We start from the raw sequence: 19,567 nt of genomic DNA, 5'->3' as shown, positions 1-19,567 counted from the left end.
CCACAATGCTTATCAGGAACAATGTCACAGCAGCCCCGCCTGCCAAGTGCTGGCCGGTCTCCATCTCTCCCCCCTGTGAACACCCTGTTAATCCCAGTTCGCCCACGACAGAACCGAGGCTCACAGAGGCGAATGCATTGGGCCCAGGGCGCACAGCAAGGAAGTGTCAGCACTGAGATTTAAACCGAGGCTCACCTGGTACCACCCTCACTCAGCCAAGCCCCACCCTGTCCCCAGCAGGCAGAGCAGGGTACAGCCAGGAGCAGGGCCAGCTCCAATGGGGGAGGTCCGGGCAGGGAGGAGCAGCCTCCCTCAGTCCCGCCTCCACAGCGAGCCTGAGAATATGTAAAGCAGAGAGGGAGGGAGGCTGGGCCTCCCGGGTCCTCCTCCCTTGGGTGACTCACTTCTACCCAAGGCCAAGGGGTCACCTGAGGGCCACAAGGCAAAGCCAGCCACCAGGGGCCTGGCCTGGCCTTGGGGAATCCCAAGAAGCGGAGACCCTGACCTGGAGGGCCTACCTCCCAGAATCCCCCTCTTCCCAGAGCAGCCAGGGACCTAGACCCCCACATCCGGACATTTCAATGCCTCGGGCGTTTCCGGAATCTGGACAGGACATCCGTTTGCCGGACACAGAACAGACAGGCGCACGTCGGGACAGACAGAGGGACAGGGCAGCAGGCCCAAGCAGCCATGAGGAAGGGATGACCAGGAGGGAGGAGGACAGCGGACGGGAGATGGAAAGGGCGTGGGTCCAGCCTCATTCCAGGAGCCACAGCCGGTCTGGGTCGTGTGTGGGCCACGCCAAGCGCATGCATGCGCCCGGAGGGAGGGCAGGTTCCCACACAGCCCGCCCGGGCGGGGGGTGGAGGCAGGGACCCCAACCCGTCGCGCCCCGAGGTCTGACCTTGTGTGATCGGCAACACCAGATCCGCCCAGCTCCTCGGCAAGGCCGGCAGGCCATCAGCAGGGCTGGGGGTGGGGGCGGTCACGGGGTTCACGGGGGGACACAGGAGGGACGGGACAGGTGCAGAAGGAGACAAGAACCCAGTTACACAACAACCACAGGACAATGGACTGGATGGCGAGATGCTAACGGGGACACCAGAGGTACAGACACGTCTCAGATTTGGGTCACCCAACCTAAGGAGGTTGGAGGTCAGCCCGGCCCTGCCTGTCACAGATGGGGAAGGTGAGTCCAAGGCGATGATGCCCACCAGGTGGCACAGGAAGAACCTGGCGGGGCAGCAAGCTGCTGCCAGTCCCGCGTGTGTGTCTGTGTGTTGGGGGGGTGACCCAGTCCGGCGCTGTCAGCCATGGCGCAAAGGTAGGGTTCTAGGTACGGGAGCATCCCTGGCTTGCGACCCGGACGCCGCCCACCCTGGGATAAGGTTCTACCTGACAGCCTGGAGGATGGGAGTGGGGCTCCCAGTCCCCGACCTAATGAAGTGACTCGGGCACTTCCGCCAACAGGTGCCAATCTGGGTGGCGTCGGGACCATCATAAAGCCCAGTCTCAAGGCGGAGGGTGGCCGGAGCTTTGTTGTGAGGGGGAGGGGCGCGGGCCGGGCGGCCTCCTCCCCTGCTGGGGCACCGCGCCAGACACCTGTCCCAGGTGAAGCGGCACCTGCCAGGCACCCAACGCTGGGGACGGGAATCAGCGGGGGCTCCGACAGACACCGGGACGCACAGCCAGCCAGGGACACCCGAAGTCGCGCCTCCTCCGCCGCGCCCCCTCGAATTCTCGGGGAGGGGCCGAGTCTGGGGGTGCGGCGGGGCCTCCGGGACAGCCCCCTCCCCCCGGAAGCCCCATCCGTACCCCCGCCTGCCAAGAAGGGGGCCGTGCAGGCTCCACGGTCCCGGCCCAGGGAGGGGGCGCCGGCGCTCCGGAGGCCCCCGCCCTCGTCGCCCGGGTCCGGGAGGCCCCGGCAGCGCGCGGGCCCGGGTCCCCGGCGCCGTCGGGCCGCCCCGCGGCTACGGACGCAGGTGCGCCTACCTGCACGGCGTCGCTGGCCATGTCCGCCCGCCGCCCGCCGGGGGTCCCCGCGCGGAGGGAGGGCGGCGCGAGCAGCGCGCGTGCGCCCGCGCAGGGCGGGGAGGCGGCGGGCGCGGGCGACCCTCCCCGGCGCGCGGCCCGCTCCGGCCTGCTCCGCTCCGGCCCCGCCTGGCCAGGCCGCCGCGTCCGCGCGCCGCGCCCTCCGGCCCCAGCGGCCGCCGGGCCGTCACGTGACCCGGAGGTCGGCGCCCGGGGAGGGGGCGGGGCCGGGGGCGGGGCTCCCAGCGGCCCCCGGGGCTGCGGGGTCCCGCCTGCAGGCCCCCTCCCTCGGCGAGCGCGTCCTGCGTGCCCCCCCTCGGGCCCGCGACCCCGCGCCCCGCCGAGGGGGCCCCACTCAGCCAGCGGGCGGCACCCCGAAAGAGGAGCGAGCCCCGATACAGCCGGAGCGGCGGAGGCCTGGGGCCCCCCGGACCCTCTGAAGCCGCAAACAGCGGTGCACGCCCCTGCAGGTGCGAGCCCGGGCCGCCTGCGCCGCGGCCCCACGCGAGGGCACGGAAGTGACCCCGTCGCCCGGAGACCGCTCTGGGCAGACCTGGGTCCACATCCCAGCGCCGGCCTGGAGGGAGCCCCAAATCTCCAAGGGCACCTCGTCTGCGAAATGGGAAGGAGGATGTGCCCGCCTCTTGGGGGTCGGTAAAATTAAATGAGAAGGTGCAAGCCAAGTGTTGAGGACACGCTAGGCGCTTAATAGATGTCAGCTGCTGTCGCCTGTTTCTTTCTTTCGTTATTATTTTTATTTTATTTTATTTGAGACAGGGTCTTGCTCTGTTGCCGGGCTGGAGTGCAGTGGTGTCATCATAGCTCGCTGCAGCCCGGAGTACAGGCGCCACCAGCACGCCCGGCTACTTTTTCTATTTTTAGTAGAGACCGGGTCTCCCTCTTGCTCAGGCTGGTCTGGAACTCCTGGGCTGGAAGGATCCTCCGCCTCGGCCTCCCAGAGTGCTGGGATGACAGGCGTGAGCCACCGCGCCCGGCCTGCTGTCACTTTTAATGTTAATATCATCATTATTAAAAAGGGATCTCGACCCTAACTTAGCTCCTGACTCCGTTGGTCCTGTAGCCCCCTGTGGCCGCCGAGCCTCAGTTTTCCCGGCTGTAAAATGGGGACCAGGCCGGGCCAGGTGGCTCACGCCTGTCATCCTAGCACTCTGGGAGGCCGAGGCGGGCGGATCGCTCGAGGTCAGGAGTTCGAAACCAGCCTGAGCAAGAGTGAGACCCCGTCTCTACTATAAATAGAAATTAATTGGACAACTAAAAATATATAGAAAAAATTAGCTGGGCATGGTGGCGCATGCCTGTAGTCCCAGCTACTTGGGAGGCCGAGGCAGGAGGATCGCTTGAGCCCAGGAGTTTGAGGTTGCTGTGAGCGAGGCTGACGCCACAACACTCACTCTAGCCTGGGCAACAAAGCGAGACAATGTCTCAAAAAAAAAAAAAAATGGGGACCAGCCCCTTTTTTTCAGGGCCACTGCATGCAGATAGCGCTCCGTAAATGCAGACTCGTGCCCCAGCGGAGGGTGGAGGCCTCTGCAGAATTTCTCTGGAGTCTGCAGAGTCTCCGGAGCTTGCAGCTTGGATGGCGGCTGCGGTCGGTCCCCTCACTCCCTCCGAAAGCCGGCGAGGGAGCCGGACCTCCGTGCCCCGGGCTCCGGGCGGGGCGCGCTCCCTGGCGGCGGCGCCTGCGCGGTGGCGCCCTCGGGGACCCGCCAGGGCGCCGGGGGTGCGGAGACCTTGGTTACGCGTGGCTCGCGGGGTTTCCGTCGTCCCGGACACCAGGGCGCTGTGTTTTCTCTTTTTCTTTTTTCCTCTGAGCAACTCTTTGGGGCATTTTAACAGAGAGGCAGAGAGAGAGAAGAAAAGGAGAATTATACCAACCCAGAATCTGCCCACTGCTCGCCTTCCCACGGCCCTCGAAGGGTCCAGCCCCCACCGTGGCTCTCTCTTCTCATCTCCCCACGGGCTGTTCCCACTACAGCCCAAGAGAGCCCGTGAACACCTGTGGCAGGCACGTCCCTCCTCTCTCTCCCTAGAACCCTCCATGGCTCCCAATTCACTCAGACACAAAGCTCAAGTCCTCCCTGCCGCCCACAGGCCCTGCAAAGACTAGCCCTCACCTCCTCCCACCTCTCCCTCGCTCCCTCCAGCCACTTTGGCCTTCTGGCTGTTCCTCAAATGTCTGTTCACTGAATTAAAGTACTCTGCAAGTTAGTTCTTTTTGTTCCCGTTTTGCAAAGGAGGAAACTGAGGAGCCCCTCTCCCTGATCATCGAGTCAGGGTGCTTATGGCCCTTGCCCTGAGGAACATGGCATCCCTTTCTAATTCCCCAGCCCACCCATTTTACAGATGAGGAGGACAAGGTAGAGCGAGGTTTCCAGGGGCCCCAGGGACTGGGTTGGCAGGAACCACCTTGCCCGGGACCGGCCCCTCTCCCGCCTGCCAGATTCCAGGCTGCCTCCTTGCACGGAGCTGGGGAAACCTGCCAGATCCTCGCTCCAACCTTCCGGCCGGCCGGCATTCATTTACTCAGTAAACACCAATGCCCACTGGGGACTCCGGTGGCACTGGAAACAAAGTTGCACTCTGGGCTTTAAAGGAAGAGACAGTAGACTAGTTGTACCATCTCGGAAACGCATGATAACTGCACCCGGGCACCCCTACAGCTGCAACCGGCTCTCCAGCCTTGGAAACTGAATCACATCGCCGTCTGTCCCTTTTGCAAAACCGGCTTCCCGGCAGTCTTAGGAAAAACTTCTCACTTGTCACCTGGGGGTGACAAGCGGGTCTTGTCAAGTAGGCTTCTCTGCCCACCTGCCCAGCCACTCCATTCTCCTCACCCCCATCCAGCAACACTGCTTTCACTGTGGACTTGAAATAGTCTCGCCTTGCTTCCAACCACAGGGCCTTTGCACTGGCGGTTATCTGGACATGAATATTCATTCTTCCATCACATCTCCCCAGGGCCGGTCCCTTTTGCTCATTTGGGTCTCTGTTTTCTCTGCTCAAATGTCACCTCCACTGAGAGACCTTCCCACACACTGTCATTTCTAGCCCATGGCCCTTTTTGGTTTATTTTACATGGCACTTCCCTCTTCGAGTTGCAGCGCCTGTGCTGTCTCCATCTCCGTGGAAGGAACGCCTGGACACAGTGTGAGGCGTCAGGTAAAGGGTATCCCAGGCCCCTGGAGGTCTAAGGAGTGGCCATCCCACTGTCAAAGGACAGAGCTAACACAGGCTTCCCAGAGGGGGTGGCCCTGGAGTTGAGTTGTGAAGGACAAGCTGGAAAATTGTCAGGTAGGGCTGGGTGTGGTGGCTCTCGCCTGTAATCCCACCACTTTGGTGGGAGGATCCCTTGACCCCAGGAGTTCAAGGTTACGGTGAGCTATCATCACACACTGGACTCCAGCCTGGGCAACAGAGGAAGACCCTGACTCTAAAAGAAAGGAAGGAAGGAAGAGAGGGAGGGGGAGAGAGAGAAAAAGAAAGAAAAAGGCCGGGCGCGGTGGCTCACGCCTGTAATCCTAGCACTCTGGGAGGCCGAGGCGGGCGGATTGCTCAAGGTCAGGAGTTTGAAACCAGCCTGAGCGAGACCCCGTTTCTACCAAAAATAGAAATAAATTAATTGACTAACTAAAAATATATATACAAAAAATTAGCCGGGCGTGGTGGCGCATGCCTGTAGTCCCAGCTACTCGGGAGGCTGAGGCAGGAGGATCGCTGAGCCCCGGAGATTGAGGTTGCTGTGAGCCAGGCTGATGCCACGGCACTCACTCTAGCCTGGGCAACAAAGTGAGACTCTGTCTCAAAAGAAAGAAAGAAAGAGAGAGAGAGAGAGAAGAAAGAAAGAAAGAAAGAAAGAAAGAAAGAAAGAAAGAAAGAAAGAAAGAAAGAAAGAAAGAAAGAAAGAAAGAAAGAAAGAAAGAAAGAAAGGAAAGAAAGGAAAGAAAGAAAGAAAGAAAGAAAGAAAGAAAGAAAGAAAGAAAGAAAGAAAGAAAGAAAGAAAGAAAGAAAGAAAGAAAGAAAGAAAGAAAGAAAGAAAGAAAGAGGCCAGGCTGGCACGGTGGGTCACGCCTATAATCCTAGCACTCTGGGAGGCCGAGGCAGGAGGATCGCTCAAGGTCAGGAGTTTGAAACCGGCCTGAGCAACAGTGAGACCCTGTCTCTACTATAAATAGAAAGAAATTAATTGGCCAACTAATATATATATATATATAAAATTAGCCGGGCGTGGTGGTGCATGCCTGTAGTCCCAGCTACTCGGGAGGCTGAGGCAGGAGGATTGTTTGAGCCCAGGAGGTTGAGGTTGCTGTCAGCCTGGGCAACAAAGCAAGACTCTGTCTCAAAAAAAAAAAAAAAAAAAGATAAGGTTCTTTGCAAACCAAGCACCCACGAGTAGGGCCAGAGGAAGAAATGGAAGTCGATGTATCTAACACTAAATGTATCAACCAGGCTATCTTAAAAACACCATGTTCCGGGAGGATAACAAAGCAAATAGATTTCTAGCTTTTGCTCAAAGTGCAAAAAAAGAGAGAAGGAGAAAAGTCAAATAGAAATTAAATGATACAGGCTGAGCTCAGTGGCTCACTCCTATAATCCCAGTACTTCGGGAGGCCTAATTGGGAGGATTGCTTGAGCCCAGGAGTTTAAGACCAGCCAGGGCAACATAGTGAGACCCCCATCTCTAAAAAAAAAAACAAAAAACTTAAAAACATGAAAAATTAGTCAGGTGTGGTGGCAGGCACCTGTAGTCCTGGTTACTTGGGAGGCTGAGGCAGGAGGATTACTTGAGTCTAGGAGTTGAGGTTGCAATGAGGTGTGATAGTGCTACTGCACTCTAGCCTAGGTGACAGAGTGAGACATTGAGATCCTGTCTCAAAACAAACAAAAACCAAGCAAGCAAAATAAATGATACAGTCTGATACAATTTATATATGTTACTAAGAAACATAAAGTGAAACTATATATAAAGTTTTAGAAATGTGTGTGAAGTAGTGTGTTTGAGCACAGCGTGCATAGCCTGATGGTGGCGGGTTCGGCTGCTTTGGGTTCAAATCCTAGCACCACTACATGCTAAGAGTGAGAGTTTGCTGTTCTGTGCCTCAGTTTTTTTCATCTGTAAAATGGGATGATAGGCCAGGCACCGTGGCTCACGCCTGTAATCCTAGCACTCTGGGAGGCCGAGGTGGGAGGATCGCTCAAGGTCAGGAGTTCGAAACCAGCCTGAGCAACACTGAGACCTGTCTCTACTATAAATAGAAAGAAATTAATTGGCCAACTAAAAAAAAAATATATATATATATATATAGAAAAATTAAGCTGGGCATGGTGGCGCATGCCTGTAGTCCCAGCTACTTGGGAGGCTGAGGCAGGAGGATCGCTTGAGCCCAGGAGGTTGAGGTTGGTGTGAGCTAGGCTGACGCCACGGCACTCTAGCCTGGGCAACAGAGTGAGACAAACTCTGACTCAATACATAAATAAATAAATGAAATGGGATGGTAATAGCAGCCTCTACCTCATAGGGTTGCTGGAAGGCTTAATGAATTACAGCCACGAGCAGCATGAGGACGTTTCAGTCAATCACAGACCACACATGCAACAGTGTTCCCACTAGATGCTAATACCATATTTTTACTATGCATTTCCTATCTTTAGATATATTCAGAGGCACAAATACTTACCATTGTGTTGCAATTACCTCCAGAATTCAGCACAGTAACGTGCTGTACGTGTTTGTAGTCCAGGGACAATAGGCCATTCGCCACGGAGCCTAGGTGTCGCACGCCATGCTAGCTAGCTAGGTTTGTGTAAGCGCACTCTGACGTTCACACAGCAAGATCACCAAGGGCGCAGTTTTCAGAAAGTTTCCCTGTCATTAAGTGACAAATGCCTATAATTTCTTGTAATGCACAGAGCAGAGGTGCAGTCATTGTTCCGCATCATTAAAGATGTTTTTTTTCTGTGCTGGAGGGAAGTGGAATTGGGGTGGTGAACCCAGGTGACTTTCATTTTAACTATAATGTATTATTTCTTTTATTTATTTATTTTTGAGACAGGGTCTCAACTCTGTTGCCCGGGCTAGAGTGAGTGCCATGGCGTCAGCCTCGCTCACAGCAACCTCAAACTCCTGGGCTCAAGCGATCCTCCTGCCTCAGCCTCCCGAGTAGTAGCTGGGACTACAGGCATGTGTGGCCACCATGCCTGGCTAATTTTTTCTATATATTTTTAGTTGGCCAATTAATTTCTTTCTATTTTTTAGTAGAGATGGGCTCGCTTTTGCTCAGGCTGGTTTCAAACTCCTGACCTTGAGTGATCTGCCCGCCTCAGCCTCCCAGAGTGGTAGGATTACAGGCGTGAGCCAACGCGCCCGGCCCCTCTTCCTCTTCTTATAAAGGCATTAATCCCATCATGAGGACTCCCGCCACCCAATGACATAATCTAACCCTAATCTCCTCCCAAAAGCCCCATCTCCAAATACCATCACATTGGGGATTAAAGACTTCAACATATGAATTTGGCGGACACAAATGTTCAGTCCCTAATAGCTCACTGCAACCTCACACTCCTGGGCTCAAGGGATCCTCCTGCCTCAGCCACCTGAGTAGCTGGGACTGCAGGTATGGGCCACTATGCCTGACTACTTTTAAAATTTTTTTTTGTAAAGACACGATCTCACTGTGTTGCCCAGGCTGGGATGATGATCGCTTGCCAGCAGGAGTTCAATGCCAGCCTGGGTGACACAGTGAGACACTGTCTCTTCAAAAAAAATTAGCTACTCTGGAGGCTGCAGTGGGAGGATCACTTGAGCCCAGCGTGGGTGACAGAGCGAGATCTTGTCTCTAAAAAAGGAAAAAAAAAAAAGGTGGAAAATGGAATAACCACTTTTTTTTTGAGACAGTCTCGCTCTGTTGCCCAGGCTAGAGTGAGTGCCGTGGCGTCTTCCTAGCTCACGGCAACCTCCAACTCCTGGGCTCAAGCAATCCTCCTGCCTCAGCCTCCCGAGTAGCTGGGACTACAGGCATGCGCCACCATGCCCGTCTAATTTTTTCTATATATATTAGTTGGCCAATTAATTTCTTTGTATTTATAGTAGAGACGGGGGTCTCGCTCAGGCTGGTTTCGAACGCCTGACCTCAAGCAATCCACCCGCCTCGGCCTCCTAGAGTGCCAGTATTACAGGCGTGAGCCACCGTGCCCGGCCTGGAATAACCACTTAAGAAACCTGTCGTACTCTACTAAAGCTCATGACCTACGACCCACCATTCCACTCTTAGGTACTTACTCTAGGGAAATGCAGACTATGTTCACAGAAATACTTATACAGTACAACCTTTACTAACAATGGCCAAAGACTGGAAAGGATCAACCAGCCTTCGACAGGTGAATGAACAAACTATACAGGTGTTGGCTGGCTATATTGCAGTATAGACACACAACGGACTATTACTTAGCAATAGAAAAGAACGCACTAGGCCGGGCAGGGTGGCTCACGCCTGTAATCCTAGCACTCTGGGAGGCCGAGGCTGGAGGATCGCTCAAGGTCAGGAGTTCGAGACCAGCCTGAGCAAGAGTGAGACCCCCGTCTCTACTAAAAATAGAAAGAAATTAACTTGGCCAACTAAAAATATATAGAAAAAGAAAGAAAGAACGCGCTATTGACACGCCTGGCAACACGGACCAATCTCAGAAACCGTTTGTTGAGCAAAATAAGTCCCATTTATATGAAATGTAAGAACAGACAAAAACTACAGTGATAGAAATCTACGTAGTGCAGGATGTCCTGGGTACTGGAGTCGTTCCAAGCTCCCAATCTTCCTCGAGTCCGGGGAAGACCCCCGCAGACCCCGGATGACGGCGATCTGAGAGCTCTGGGGTCAGCGTCCATCGCAGAAGCCTCGCTTTCAAAGGGTGGGACGTTTAATACAATTATTGGGAATGAAAGGGGAAAAAAAAGAAAGAAAGAAAGGGTGGGGCACACGCTCCCAGCCAACCGTTTGGCCTTCAGTTGCCAGTACTAAACAGGGCGGCACCCGTGGGGGTGTGGCCAAACCCAGATCACGAGACTCCGCGCAGCCGGCGCGGTCTCAGTCAGCTCACTCGGGCGCGCCTACTTTTAGATTGACCAATGAACCCGAGGCGTGAGGCACGCCCTTTTTACCCCTTTCCACCAATAGCGTCTCGACAAGTTCCGAAGTCTCCAATCACCGCTTCCGTCTCTCTTGAATGAAAAGGCAGCGGCCCAGTGAGCGGAGCGGCGGTCGGACGCAGGAGGCAGGAAGCTCGCTCGTATCGAGGCGCGCGGCAGAGAACTGGGTTGGGCGACTCTCCTCTCAGCACGCGGAGGCGAACGGGGAACAAGGTGAGTGGCGGGTCCCCGGCGCGGGACCGCGGTGTGAGGATGTCTGCCTGAGGGCGAGCGGGCGAGGGGAGACGCCGGGGGTGGCGGGAGGAGCGAGAGGAGGGGCGCGAGATGACAGTGGGACGGGGCGGTTGGGGAGTCTGGCGCCCTCGCTGGCGGCCGTTGGGCGCCGGGGCGCATGCGCGCCAGGGACGAGCCGGCCGTTGGCGCGCGGGGCTCGGGGCCCACTTCCGGGAGGGGCTGTCATGGCCGCCATCGGGCTGACCCTGACTGGGAGAGGGAAAGGGGCTGTATATCCAGATAAACCCCTTTCTAAATAGCCTGGGGCTGTCTGGGGAGGGATTCGAGCGGGGGGCGACGCGGGGGTCTATGGCCGCAGTGGAGGCAGTCGGAGCCTGCAGACGGGGCGGGCTTCTCCCGCGTCCGAGGGCATTACCTCTCCTCCGCTCTCCCTTGTTATTGCTCTACGTTTAGGGAATTCGGGCTCCAGAAATGTGGGGCAAAAAAGATATTCTTTGGGAAATGGGAGTCCCCAGTGAAGAACAAAGTCCGGGGCAGAAAGCCCGCCTGGGGACACTTGAGGCAAAATGGGTCCGCGTGGCGTGTCTGGGTTGTCACTTATCCCGGTGTCAGTTTTCAAGGTTATCCGCTCTGGGGGCCTCCACCGTCGCGGCCACCTCCTCTGGTCGGGGCAGACCCCGACATAGTCTCTCTTCTGATCTAATTTGTTTCGAACTTTATGTCCTGTGCAGCCACTTCCTGGAATATTTTTGTGCCTTACCAAACTCAGTTTGCCCCCAAATTTGTGCCCCCACCAACACAAAACAACTTATCTAAAATACACCATATCCTCTTGGTCACCCAGATTTGGAGCCCAGAATAGATGACTCCGGCCGTTGTCTACCCCTGCGTCCCGCAGGGGCTGGCCCAGTCCTGTGGAGTGTCCCACCCTCCTTCGCCACCTGGGTTACTCTTCTTCCATTTGGTGGCTGGTTTTCCCTGCTGTTGGTCTTAATCTCCCACTCCATCTGTGGAGTAAATTACAGTACTCTTGGGCAAATCCTGATTGAGTCACTGGACTGGGAAACCTAATTAGCAATTCCCTGTTGCTTAGCAAATTAAGTACATTTGCCCTGGGCCTGACCAGCTCTTCCAGCTTTGTCTTCTGCCTTCATTTCAGCCCATCAGTCCTATTCTTCCCCGTATAGGGTCTGGTTTCCCTGCAACTTGGGAAACGACCCCTTCCTATCTTCGCCTGGGAGGATCCTCAGGGTCGGTATCAGATAGCCTGTTTCAAGAGTCACATAAAGAAATATGCTCAACTCTGCCTGAAGGTCTGGATTCTAGTTCCACTCGTGCTGAGGTCCCTTTGGAGTGCTTATCTGCAGTGTGCCAGGCCCTGTTCTAGACACAGCAGGGCTGACTGGAGGGGTTCTTTTCAGTTGCGGCTGGAGAAAAATGCCCTTCTGGAGCAAAGGAGGCCCAGAGTAGTGGGGGCCTTATGACTGTTCCAGGCAGTGCAAAGGTGACAAGTGGTGGTTGAGATGCAACAGCAAGGCCAGTGAGTGAGGGGTGGTGGAGGAGATGTGGTCTGAGCACAGAGGGGTCAGGTCCAAATGGGCCTGGCAGGCCATAGTGGGGACCCTCAGGAGAGTTTTATTTTTTTTTTTATTTATTTTTTATTTTTGAAGATAACACCTTCCAAGTCAGGAGAGTTTTATTCTGAGCATAGGGGGGGCCTGTGAAGGGTTTTTTTTTTTTTTTTGAGACAGAGTCTCACTTGTCTCAAAGTGAGTCTCACTCACTAGAGTGAGTGCTATGGTGTCAGCCTAGCTCACAGCAACCTCAAACTCCTGGGCTCAAGCCATCCTCCTGCCTCAGCCTCCCAAGTAGCTGGGACAACAGGCATGCACCATCATGCCCGGCTAATTTTCTATATATATTAGTTGGCTAATTAATTTCTTTCTGTTTATAGTAGAGACGGGGTCTTGCTCTTGCTCAGGCTGGTTTCGAACTCCTGACCTTGAGCAATCCGCCCGCCTCGGCCTCCCAGAATGCTAGGATTACAGGCGTGAGCCACCGCGTCTGGCCACGTGAAGGGTTTTGAGCAGAGCAGTGACATGCTCTGACTTAGCTTCTATAGGCTCCGTCTGGCTGCTGTGGGAGAGGGGCAGGGCATGGCAACAGTGAGACCAAAGAGGAGGCTATTGGCTTAATCCAGGCAAGGGATGATGGTACCCAAATGTCCCACTGATAAGATGGGATATACTCCTAAGATGGAATGCTGGATAAGCATAAAAGGAGTGAAGTCCTGACGTGTTATGACGTGGATGAACCTCAGAAACAGTCCTGGGTGTGGTGGCTCACGCCTGTAATCCTAGCACTCTGGGAGGCCAAGGCAGGAAGATTGCTTAAGGTCAGGAGTTTAAAACCAACCCGAGCAAGAGTGAGACCCCCTCTATACAAAAAATAGAAAAATTACCTCTAATCCTCGCTTGGGTGAGGCAAAGACATAAAATGTAACCAAAATGTTTGTACCCTCATGATCTCCTGAAATAAAAAATAGAAAAAATATTAGCCGGGCGTGGTGGCACATGTGCTATAGTCTCAGCTACTTGAGAGGCTGAGGCAAGAGAATCGCTTGAGCCCAGGAGTTTGAGGTTGCAGTGAGCTGTGAGGATACCATTGTACTCTGGCCAGGGCGACAAAGTGAGACTCAGTCTAAAAAAAAAAACAAAACCCGAAAACATGATGCTGAGTGAAAGAAGCTTGACACAAAAAGCCACATACTGTAAGGTCCCATTTATGTGAAATGTCCAGGATTGATTTTTTCCCTGTCTTTCTTTCTTCCTGTTTTTTCCTTTCTTTTCTTTTCCTGGTTACTTTGAAACACCCGGGATTTTCTAATGGCAAATCCATAGAGACAGAAAGTAGGCTAGCGCTTGCTAAGGTGATGGGGGATGACAGGTAAAAGGTACAGGGGCTCTTTCTTATTTTGAGGTGAAATATTCTCAAATTGACTGTGGTAATGGTTGCACATGTCTGTGACTATAAAAATCCACTGAATCATGTGCTTTAAGTGGTGAGTTGTATAGCATGTGAATATCAGTAAAGCTATGCTAGTTAAAAAAAAAAAAAAAAGGCGCTGGAAGCTTGGGGCCAGCATGGTGGCATGGGTGCGAAGCAGCCAGAGGGACTGTGGGATTCACTGGCTGGTGGACAGGGAGGTTGAGGAGGGAGCAGCCAGAGCCTCTGAGAGATCAGAGGGACTGCTGTTCTGAGGAATGAGAACCAGGCATTTTGAGTTCATATTCCGAGTTTCCCCCAAGGATGTTGGAGGAGGCAGCTGGTAACTGGGTCTTGAATTGAGGGGTGAGATTGCCACTGGAGACCCAGCTTTTGGGAGGTAGGAGCATAGAGGTGGATAAAGCCCTGGGCCTGGATGAAGTCACAGAGAAAATGGGTCAGAAGATGGGCCCAGGACCCTCAGGCCCCAGCCTCAGGAAGAAGAGGACAGCATTAGCCCTTCTGCCCCCTAGACCAGAGGCTGGGGTCGGGAGGGAGGGCAAAAGACAAGTGTCCTCACGTTTGAGGCTCCTGCACCCAGCAGGCACTTGGTACGCATTGGATTAAATAAATCGAGAAGGTGAGTGAGCTTTGTATTAATTCCACTCACCATCCCAGCTTTATTTTTATTGGCCTGGGCCCAATGGGAGGCTTTTCATGAGAGCACTTAATTATTCCCCTGTGCAGACCACAGATAGCAGGAGAAGCTGGGCTGGGCAGACAACTGCTTGCATCTCACAAACTCAGTTTTCTCCTGCATCCCGGTACTGCACCTCCAAGTCTTTGGGCTTCTGTCCCATGCAGGCCCAGTGGTCCTTGGGGAATGATGGGGAGGGGACTCTTTGGGCTCAGTGGTCTAAGCAGGTTCGTTAGAGCTGAGACTTGCGTGTTGAGAAGAAGGAGGCATTTGTGCAAAGACCTGGGAGCAGAGCATTCCCAGTGGTGGCGGGTCGGGGGGTCACATGCTTGGGGTGGGGCTCTGTGAGTCTGCGCAGCCAAGCAAGGCTGGGTGGGTGTGGGCTGTGGCGGGCAGGGGTCAAGCTGGGCGGGTTGAAGGTTGCGGTGAGTAGAGCGCCACAGGACAACAGGACGCCCTTGGAGGTGGAAGGTGTTGGGCGTGGCTGGTGGGGTGTGGGAGAGGTGGGCGGGCTTGGAGGAGGGTGGGGAGATGTGGAGACGGCGGGCTGAAGCTGGGGGTCGCAGGCTGAAGCTGGGGGTCGCACAGGAGAAACCGATGGCCCAGCTATGGGGAAGAGACCAGAATGCCATGCAGTTGTAGCTTCATCGGCTTTCTGTGCCTGCTCGCAGGGCCTTTCTCTCCTCTATCCTCAGCACCATGGCAGAACAGGACGTGGAAAATGAGCTTCTGGATTACGAGGAAGATGAAGAGCCCCAGGCTCCTCCAGAGAGCACTCCGGCTCCCCCTAAGAAAGACGTCAAGGGATCCTACGTTTCCATCCACAGCTCTGGCTTCCGGGACTTTCTGTTGAAGCCAGAGCTTCTGAGGGCCATCGTGGACTGTGGCTTTGAGCATCCATCTGAGGGTACGCCTCCCTGGTGTCACCCCCTGCCCACGTCCTCTCACCAAGACCAGCCGTGGCTGTCCAGAGCGGCTCTGCCTTCGGTCTGCCCTGGGTGAGGGAGGTGCCTGCCTGCCCAGTGGGGGCCTGTGGCTGCCCACAGTGGCATGGCACTACACTTTGACCAGGCGGACACCCTAGCCCAGGCGTGGGCGGCCCAGCCCTGGACTTGGCCTCTTCCGACTGCCCTCACTGAGGTCCCCCAGCCCCCTGGGGAGGAGCCCCCGCAGAGGGTGTGTTCCGCTCCTGGTCCCTCACGCTCTGTTTCTCCCCCAGTCCAGCACGAGTGCATTCCCCAGGCCATCCTGGGCATGGACGTCCTGTGCCAGGCCAAGTCCGGGATGGGCAAGACGGCAGTGTTCGTGCTGGCCACCCTGCAGCAGATCGAGCCTGTCAACGGCCAGGTGGGTGGGTGGGTGTCCCTGCTCCTGGGGGAGGAAGCAGGCACCACCGCGCCCCCTAGTGATGATTCTTGATCCCACGTGATCTTTGTTGGCTTTTACTTTTTTTTTTTTTTTTGAGACAGAATATCGCTTTGTTGCCCAGGCTAGAGTGAGTGCCTTGGCGTCAGCCTCGCTCACGGCAACCTCCAACTCCTGGGCTCAAGCGATCCTCCTGCTTCAGCCTCCCGAGTAGCTGGGACTACAGGCCTTCGCCACCATGCCTGGCTAATTTTTTCTATATATGTTAGTTGGCTAATTAATTTCTTTCTATTTATAGTAGAGATGGGGTCTCGCTCTTGCTCAGGTTGGTTTCCAACTCCTGACCTTGAGCAATCCACCCGCCTCAGCCTCCCAGAGTGCGAGGACTACAGGCGTGAGCCACCGCGCCCGGCCTCATAAGCTTTTTTAAAAATAGTGCCCATGGCTCCTGGAAATAGTGCCATCATTTCAGTTTGTACTTCTTAGATGTGTATGTCTACGAAGGGTAGAGTCACACTGAATACCCTTGTCACTGCTGTTACTGATGGTCCCTGGCCATCTCTTTGTTGTCATCGTTTGTTCCATTCTCGGAGAACAACTTAGGTGAATTCCATTTGCTTTTAAGAATCACACTAAGGTGCACAGCCTTGTTGGTGCATGTGCCTTGGTTTTCTTAGGGCGAATTGTGAAGGACGATGACTTTGTGGAAGGCTGTGCTGTGGTCATAATGTTTGGTGTCGTGGGCGGGAGTGCAGGGACAGCCCAGGAGTGGAGACTCAGGAAGCCGTTAGCCTGGGGCCCAGCTCACTGGGTCCGGCTGGGTCTAACCCTAGCCATTTTCTGTTCCTGGCCTCGCTGTAGGCCCTGGTGTCAGGAGACGTGGCCTCGGTAGCTGTGAGAGGGTGGAGGGAGCGAGGGGCAGGGATTTGGGCCAGGTTTTCAAATGGCCCGTGGTGTGGGGAGCAGTGTGGTGGTTGCTCTTGTGGGAGGGGACTGGTTGGGTGTGGGCCTGCAGAGGAAGGGAGTGCCACTGTGAGCTCTGGCCAGGCAGGGTTTAGGACAGTGCCTTAAGGACCTCTGTTCTGCCACTGCACAGGTGACAGTCCTGGTCATGTGCCACACAAGGGAGCTGGCCTTCCAGATCAGCAAGGAGTATGAGCGCTTCTCCAAGTACATGCCCAGTGTCAAGGTGAGACCCCTGAGACGCGGCCGGGTTGGGCGCTGTGTGGTCTCCTGCAGCCTCTCTGGCCTTGGCTCTGGCCCCGTCCAGCATTTACCAAGTTTGGCGGCAGCCGCTGCCTTTGAGGTTTGCGGTGGTTTATGCTCCTTAAAAGCCTAATGAATTATGCATGGCTCCCAGGGGCCTGCACCGGTCCCAGGCTGCGGCTGCCTTTCACTGACGCCACAGCAGGCTCTCAGGCCTGCCTCTGTCCCTAAGGCCTCCTGTTCTGAGGTGCCAGGACTGGCGATTGGGCACCCTTGGGGGGCTGCGGGGCCTGTGGGCTGGGCAGCAGTAGAGAGTAGGGTGCGAGTGTGCAGCTCCCAGACAGCTGGAAGCAACTTCTCCCAATCCCCGTAGGTGTCTGTGTTCTTCGGTGGCCTCTCCATTAAGAAGGATGAAGAGGTATTAAAGAAGAACTGTCCCCATGTCGTGGTGGGGACTCCAGGCCGGATCCTGGCACTTGTGCGGAACAGGAGCCTCAACCTGAAGAATGTGAAGCACTTTGTGCTGGACGAGTGTGACAAGATGCTGGAGCAGCTGGGTGAGTGTCCCTGCTGGGCCTGCGGGGCTGCCCAGGCCCGCCCAGCAACCCTGCCCTCCCCGCGCGGCCCCTACGGCAGAGCCAGCGTCAAGGTGGGCCCCCACTGAGCAGGCCAAAGGCTCCCAGAGCGGGTCTCGTGGGTGGCCGGCACATAGGTCTCCTGTAAGTGATCTTAGGGAACCTTCTAGTGTTAGCAGAGCGGGACGTGCTGCTCCTGAGCCCAACTGAATGGGACCACAGGGCCCACGTGAGCTGGTGTCCCTGCCTGGACCACAGGCATACACGCACACACCTGCAGGAGTATCATGACTTCCACTGCCTGTGGGTTAGTTAGAGGCCCCTGGCTGCCCTCGGTGCGCCCCGGCAGGGCCGGTGGGAGATGGGCTTTGTCCTGGGAGGCAGCTACAGCTCTCACCCCAGCGGCTATCTCTGCCTCAGGCTCCCCTCCCTGAAGTGCGGCTCGAGGCGCATGGCACGGCTGCTCAGCGCTGGCAGCGTGTAAGTGGATTCAGCTCCTCCTGCGCCTGCGCCGGCTTGCCCCCGAGTCCAGCCCCTCAGGCACCCGGGACTCGCCCCTCCCTCCACTCCCTCATCATGGCGCCACTGGCTCCCTGGCACAGGTCGGGAGCGGTCTGGGTCTGGTCTGGGGTGGGGGCCGTGGTCCGGCAGATGCTCATGCCCACCTGTTTCTTGCCCTCCCCACCCAGACATGCGGCGGGACGTGCAGGAGATCTTCCGCCTGACGCCCCATGAGAAGCAGTGCATGATGTTCAGCGCCACCCTGAGCAAGGAGATCCGCCCCGTCTGCCGGAAGTTCATGCAGGATGTGAGTAGGGCAAGACCCCGGCCCACCCACAGTGGCCGAGACCTCAGCGCAGCAGCTTTGGCCCTCCCCAGGGGCTTGGCCGCCCCAGGACTCCCACGCCATGCACACAGCACAAAGGATGCTGGGAGGCTGGCCGAGCCTCCTCCCTCCCTCCCTCTCAGTCTTGTCAAACTGGGAGTCAAGCTTGGTCCACACCTGAGCCAGACCAGAGCTGACCTCCAGCTTTTGGTCGTAAGATCCTTACTGAGGTTGGGTGCGGCAGGCGCTCTGGGATGCATCGCACAGAGGAATCCTCACTGGAAGGTTCTGGGCAGCCGAGATGCCCGAGAGTGAGTCCTGCTCGCCCCTCCCCGCCTCCCTCCCCACACAGCCCATGGAGGTGTTTGTGGACGACGAGACCAAGCTCACGCTGCACGGGCTGCAGCAGTACTACGTCAAGCTCAAGGACAGTGAGAAGAACCGCAAGCTCTTTGATCTTCTGGACGTGCTAGAGTTTAACCAGGTGATGCTTCCGTTGGCCTGTCGCAGGGTTCTGGGCCTTGGGGAGGCTGGTGGGCCTTTGGCCCTGACCGCCACTCCTCCCTCTAGGTGGTCATCTTCGTCAAGTCAGTGCAGCGCTGCATGGCCCTGGCCCAGCTCCTCGTGGAGCAGAACTTCCCGGCCATCGCCATCCACCGCGGCATGGCCCAGGAGGAGCGGTGAGTGCACGCCGCCCGCGAAGGCCGCAGGGAGCGCCACCCAGGAGCCCAGTATCTGATGGCCTCCACTTGTTTCTCCTGCACCCAGCCTGTCACGCTATCAGCAGTTCAAGGATTTCCAGCGGCGGATCCTGGTGGCCACCAATCTGTTTGGCCGGGGAATGGATATTGAGCGAGTCAACATCGTCTTCAACTATGATATGCCCGAGGACTCAGACACCTACCTGCACCGGGTGAGTGTCCCCCGGCCTCCCTCCTGGGGTGGCAGTGTGGTGGCCCCCAGGCAGCCTTTCCTTCAAGTCCTGGGGTGGTATCTGGGCTGACCCTGATCCCATCTTCCTGCAGGTGGCCCGTGCAGGTCGCTTTGGCACCAAAGGCCTGGCCATCACTTTTGTGTCTGACGAGAATGATGCCAAAATCCTCAATGACGTCCAGGACCGGTTTGAAGTGAATGTGGCAGAACTTCCAGAGGAAATTGACATTTCCACATACAGTAAGTGGCTTGGGCAGGGTGGAGTCTGGGGTCTGGGAAAGAGGGGCCCCTCCCGGGCCGTGCCCCCTCACTCACTGGCCTCCCCCATTTGTCTTTGCAGTTGAACAGAGCCGGTAACCACATGCCTCGACGGCCTACAGCCGCCCACGTGTTGCTTCATGTCTTCTTTCTAGGCGCCAGATGGGTCCCTTTCTTTTTTTTGTTCAAAAGCTGTAGATTTGTGTAAGAATAAATATGTATTATGGAAGCCTGGCTCCCATCCCATCTGTTTCTTGGTTGTCTGTCGGCGTTTCATGAGCACCACAAGCCTGGCC

The 19,567-nt window shown here is 56.1% G+C and overlaps 2 protein-coding genes across 2 annotated transcripts in view; one reads left to right on the top strand and one right to left on the bottom strand.

Moving 5' to 3' along the window:
* PKN1 (protein kinase N1) overlaps positions 1–2,147 on the bottom strand; it is a 29,296-nt gene extending 27,149 nt beyond the window's left edge. The window contains exon 1 of the mRNA XM_012758317.2: positions 1,993–2,147. Coding sequence (XP_012613771.2) covers positions 1,993–2,013 — 21 coding nt within the window. The 5' untranslated portion in view covers positions 2,014–2,147. The remainder of the gene's footprint in view (positions 1–1,992) is intronic.
* An 8,148-nt stretch (positions 2,148–10,295) lies between these two features.
* Positions 10,296–19,500, top strand: DDX39A (DExD-box helicase 39A). Its single transcript, XM_012758318.3, has 11 exons — positions 10,296–10,405; positions 14,780–15,015; positions 15,328–15,455; positions 16,570–16,662; positions 17,053–17,236; positions 17,944–18,062; positions 18,433–18,564; positions 18,651–18,760; positions 18,849–18,993; positions 19,106–19,253; positions 19,354–19,500. Exons 2-11 carry the CDS (start codon positions 14,808–14,810, stop codon positions 19,368–19,370), a joined length of 1,284 nt encoding a protein of 427 aa, XP_012613772.1. The 5' UTR covers positions 10,296–10,405; positions 14,780–14,807; the 3' UTR covers positions 19,371–19,500.
* The last annotated feature ends 67 nt before the right edge of the window (positions 19,501–19,567 follow it).

The sequence above is a fragment of the Microcebus murinus genome, chromosome 4 (genome assembly GCF_040939455.1).
Source record: "Microcebus murinus isolate Inina chromosome 4, M.murinus_Inina_mat1.0, whole genome shotgun sequence".
NCBI lineage: Eukaryota > Metazoa > Chordata > Mammalia > Primates > Cheirogaleidae > Microcebus > Microcebus murinus.
The sequence above is the reverse complement of the archived record's forward strand: the minus strand, read 5'-3'. Positions and strand labels throughout refer to the sequence as shown.

Excerpts from the sequence above, each read along its gene's own strand:
- DDX39A (XM_012758318.3), top strand. The coding sequence starts at position 14,808 with ATGGCAGAACAGGACGTGGAAAATGAGCTTCTGGATTACGAGGAAGAT. Across the intron at positions 15,456-16,569 it reads TCGAGCCTGTCAACGGCCAG|GTGACAGTCCTGGTCATGTG; the intron begins GTGGGTGGGTGG and ends GCCACTGCACAG. Across the intron at positions 18,565-18,650 it reads ACGTGCTAGAGTTTAACCAG|GTGGTCATCTTCGTCAAGTC; the intron begins GTGATGCTTCCG and ends TCCTCCCTCTAG.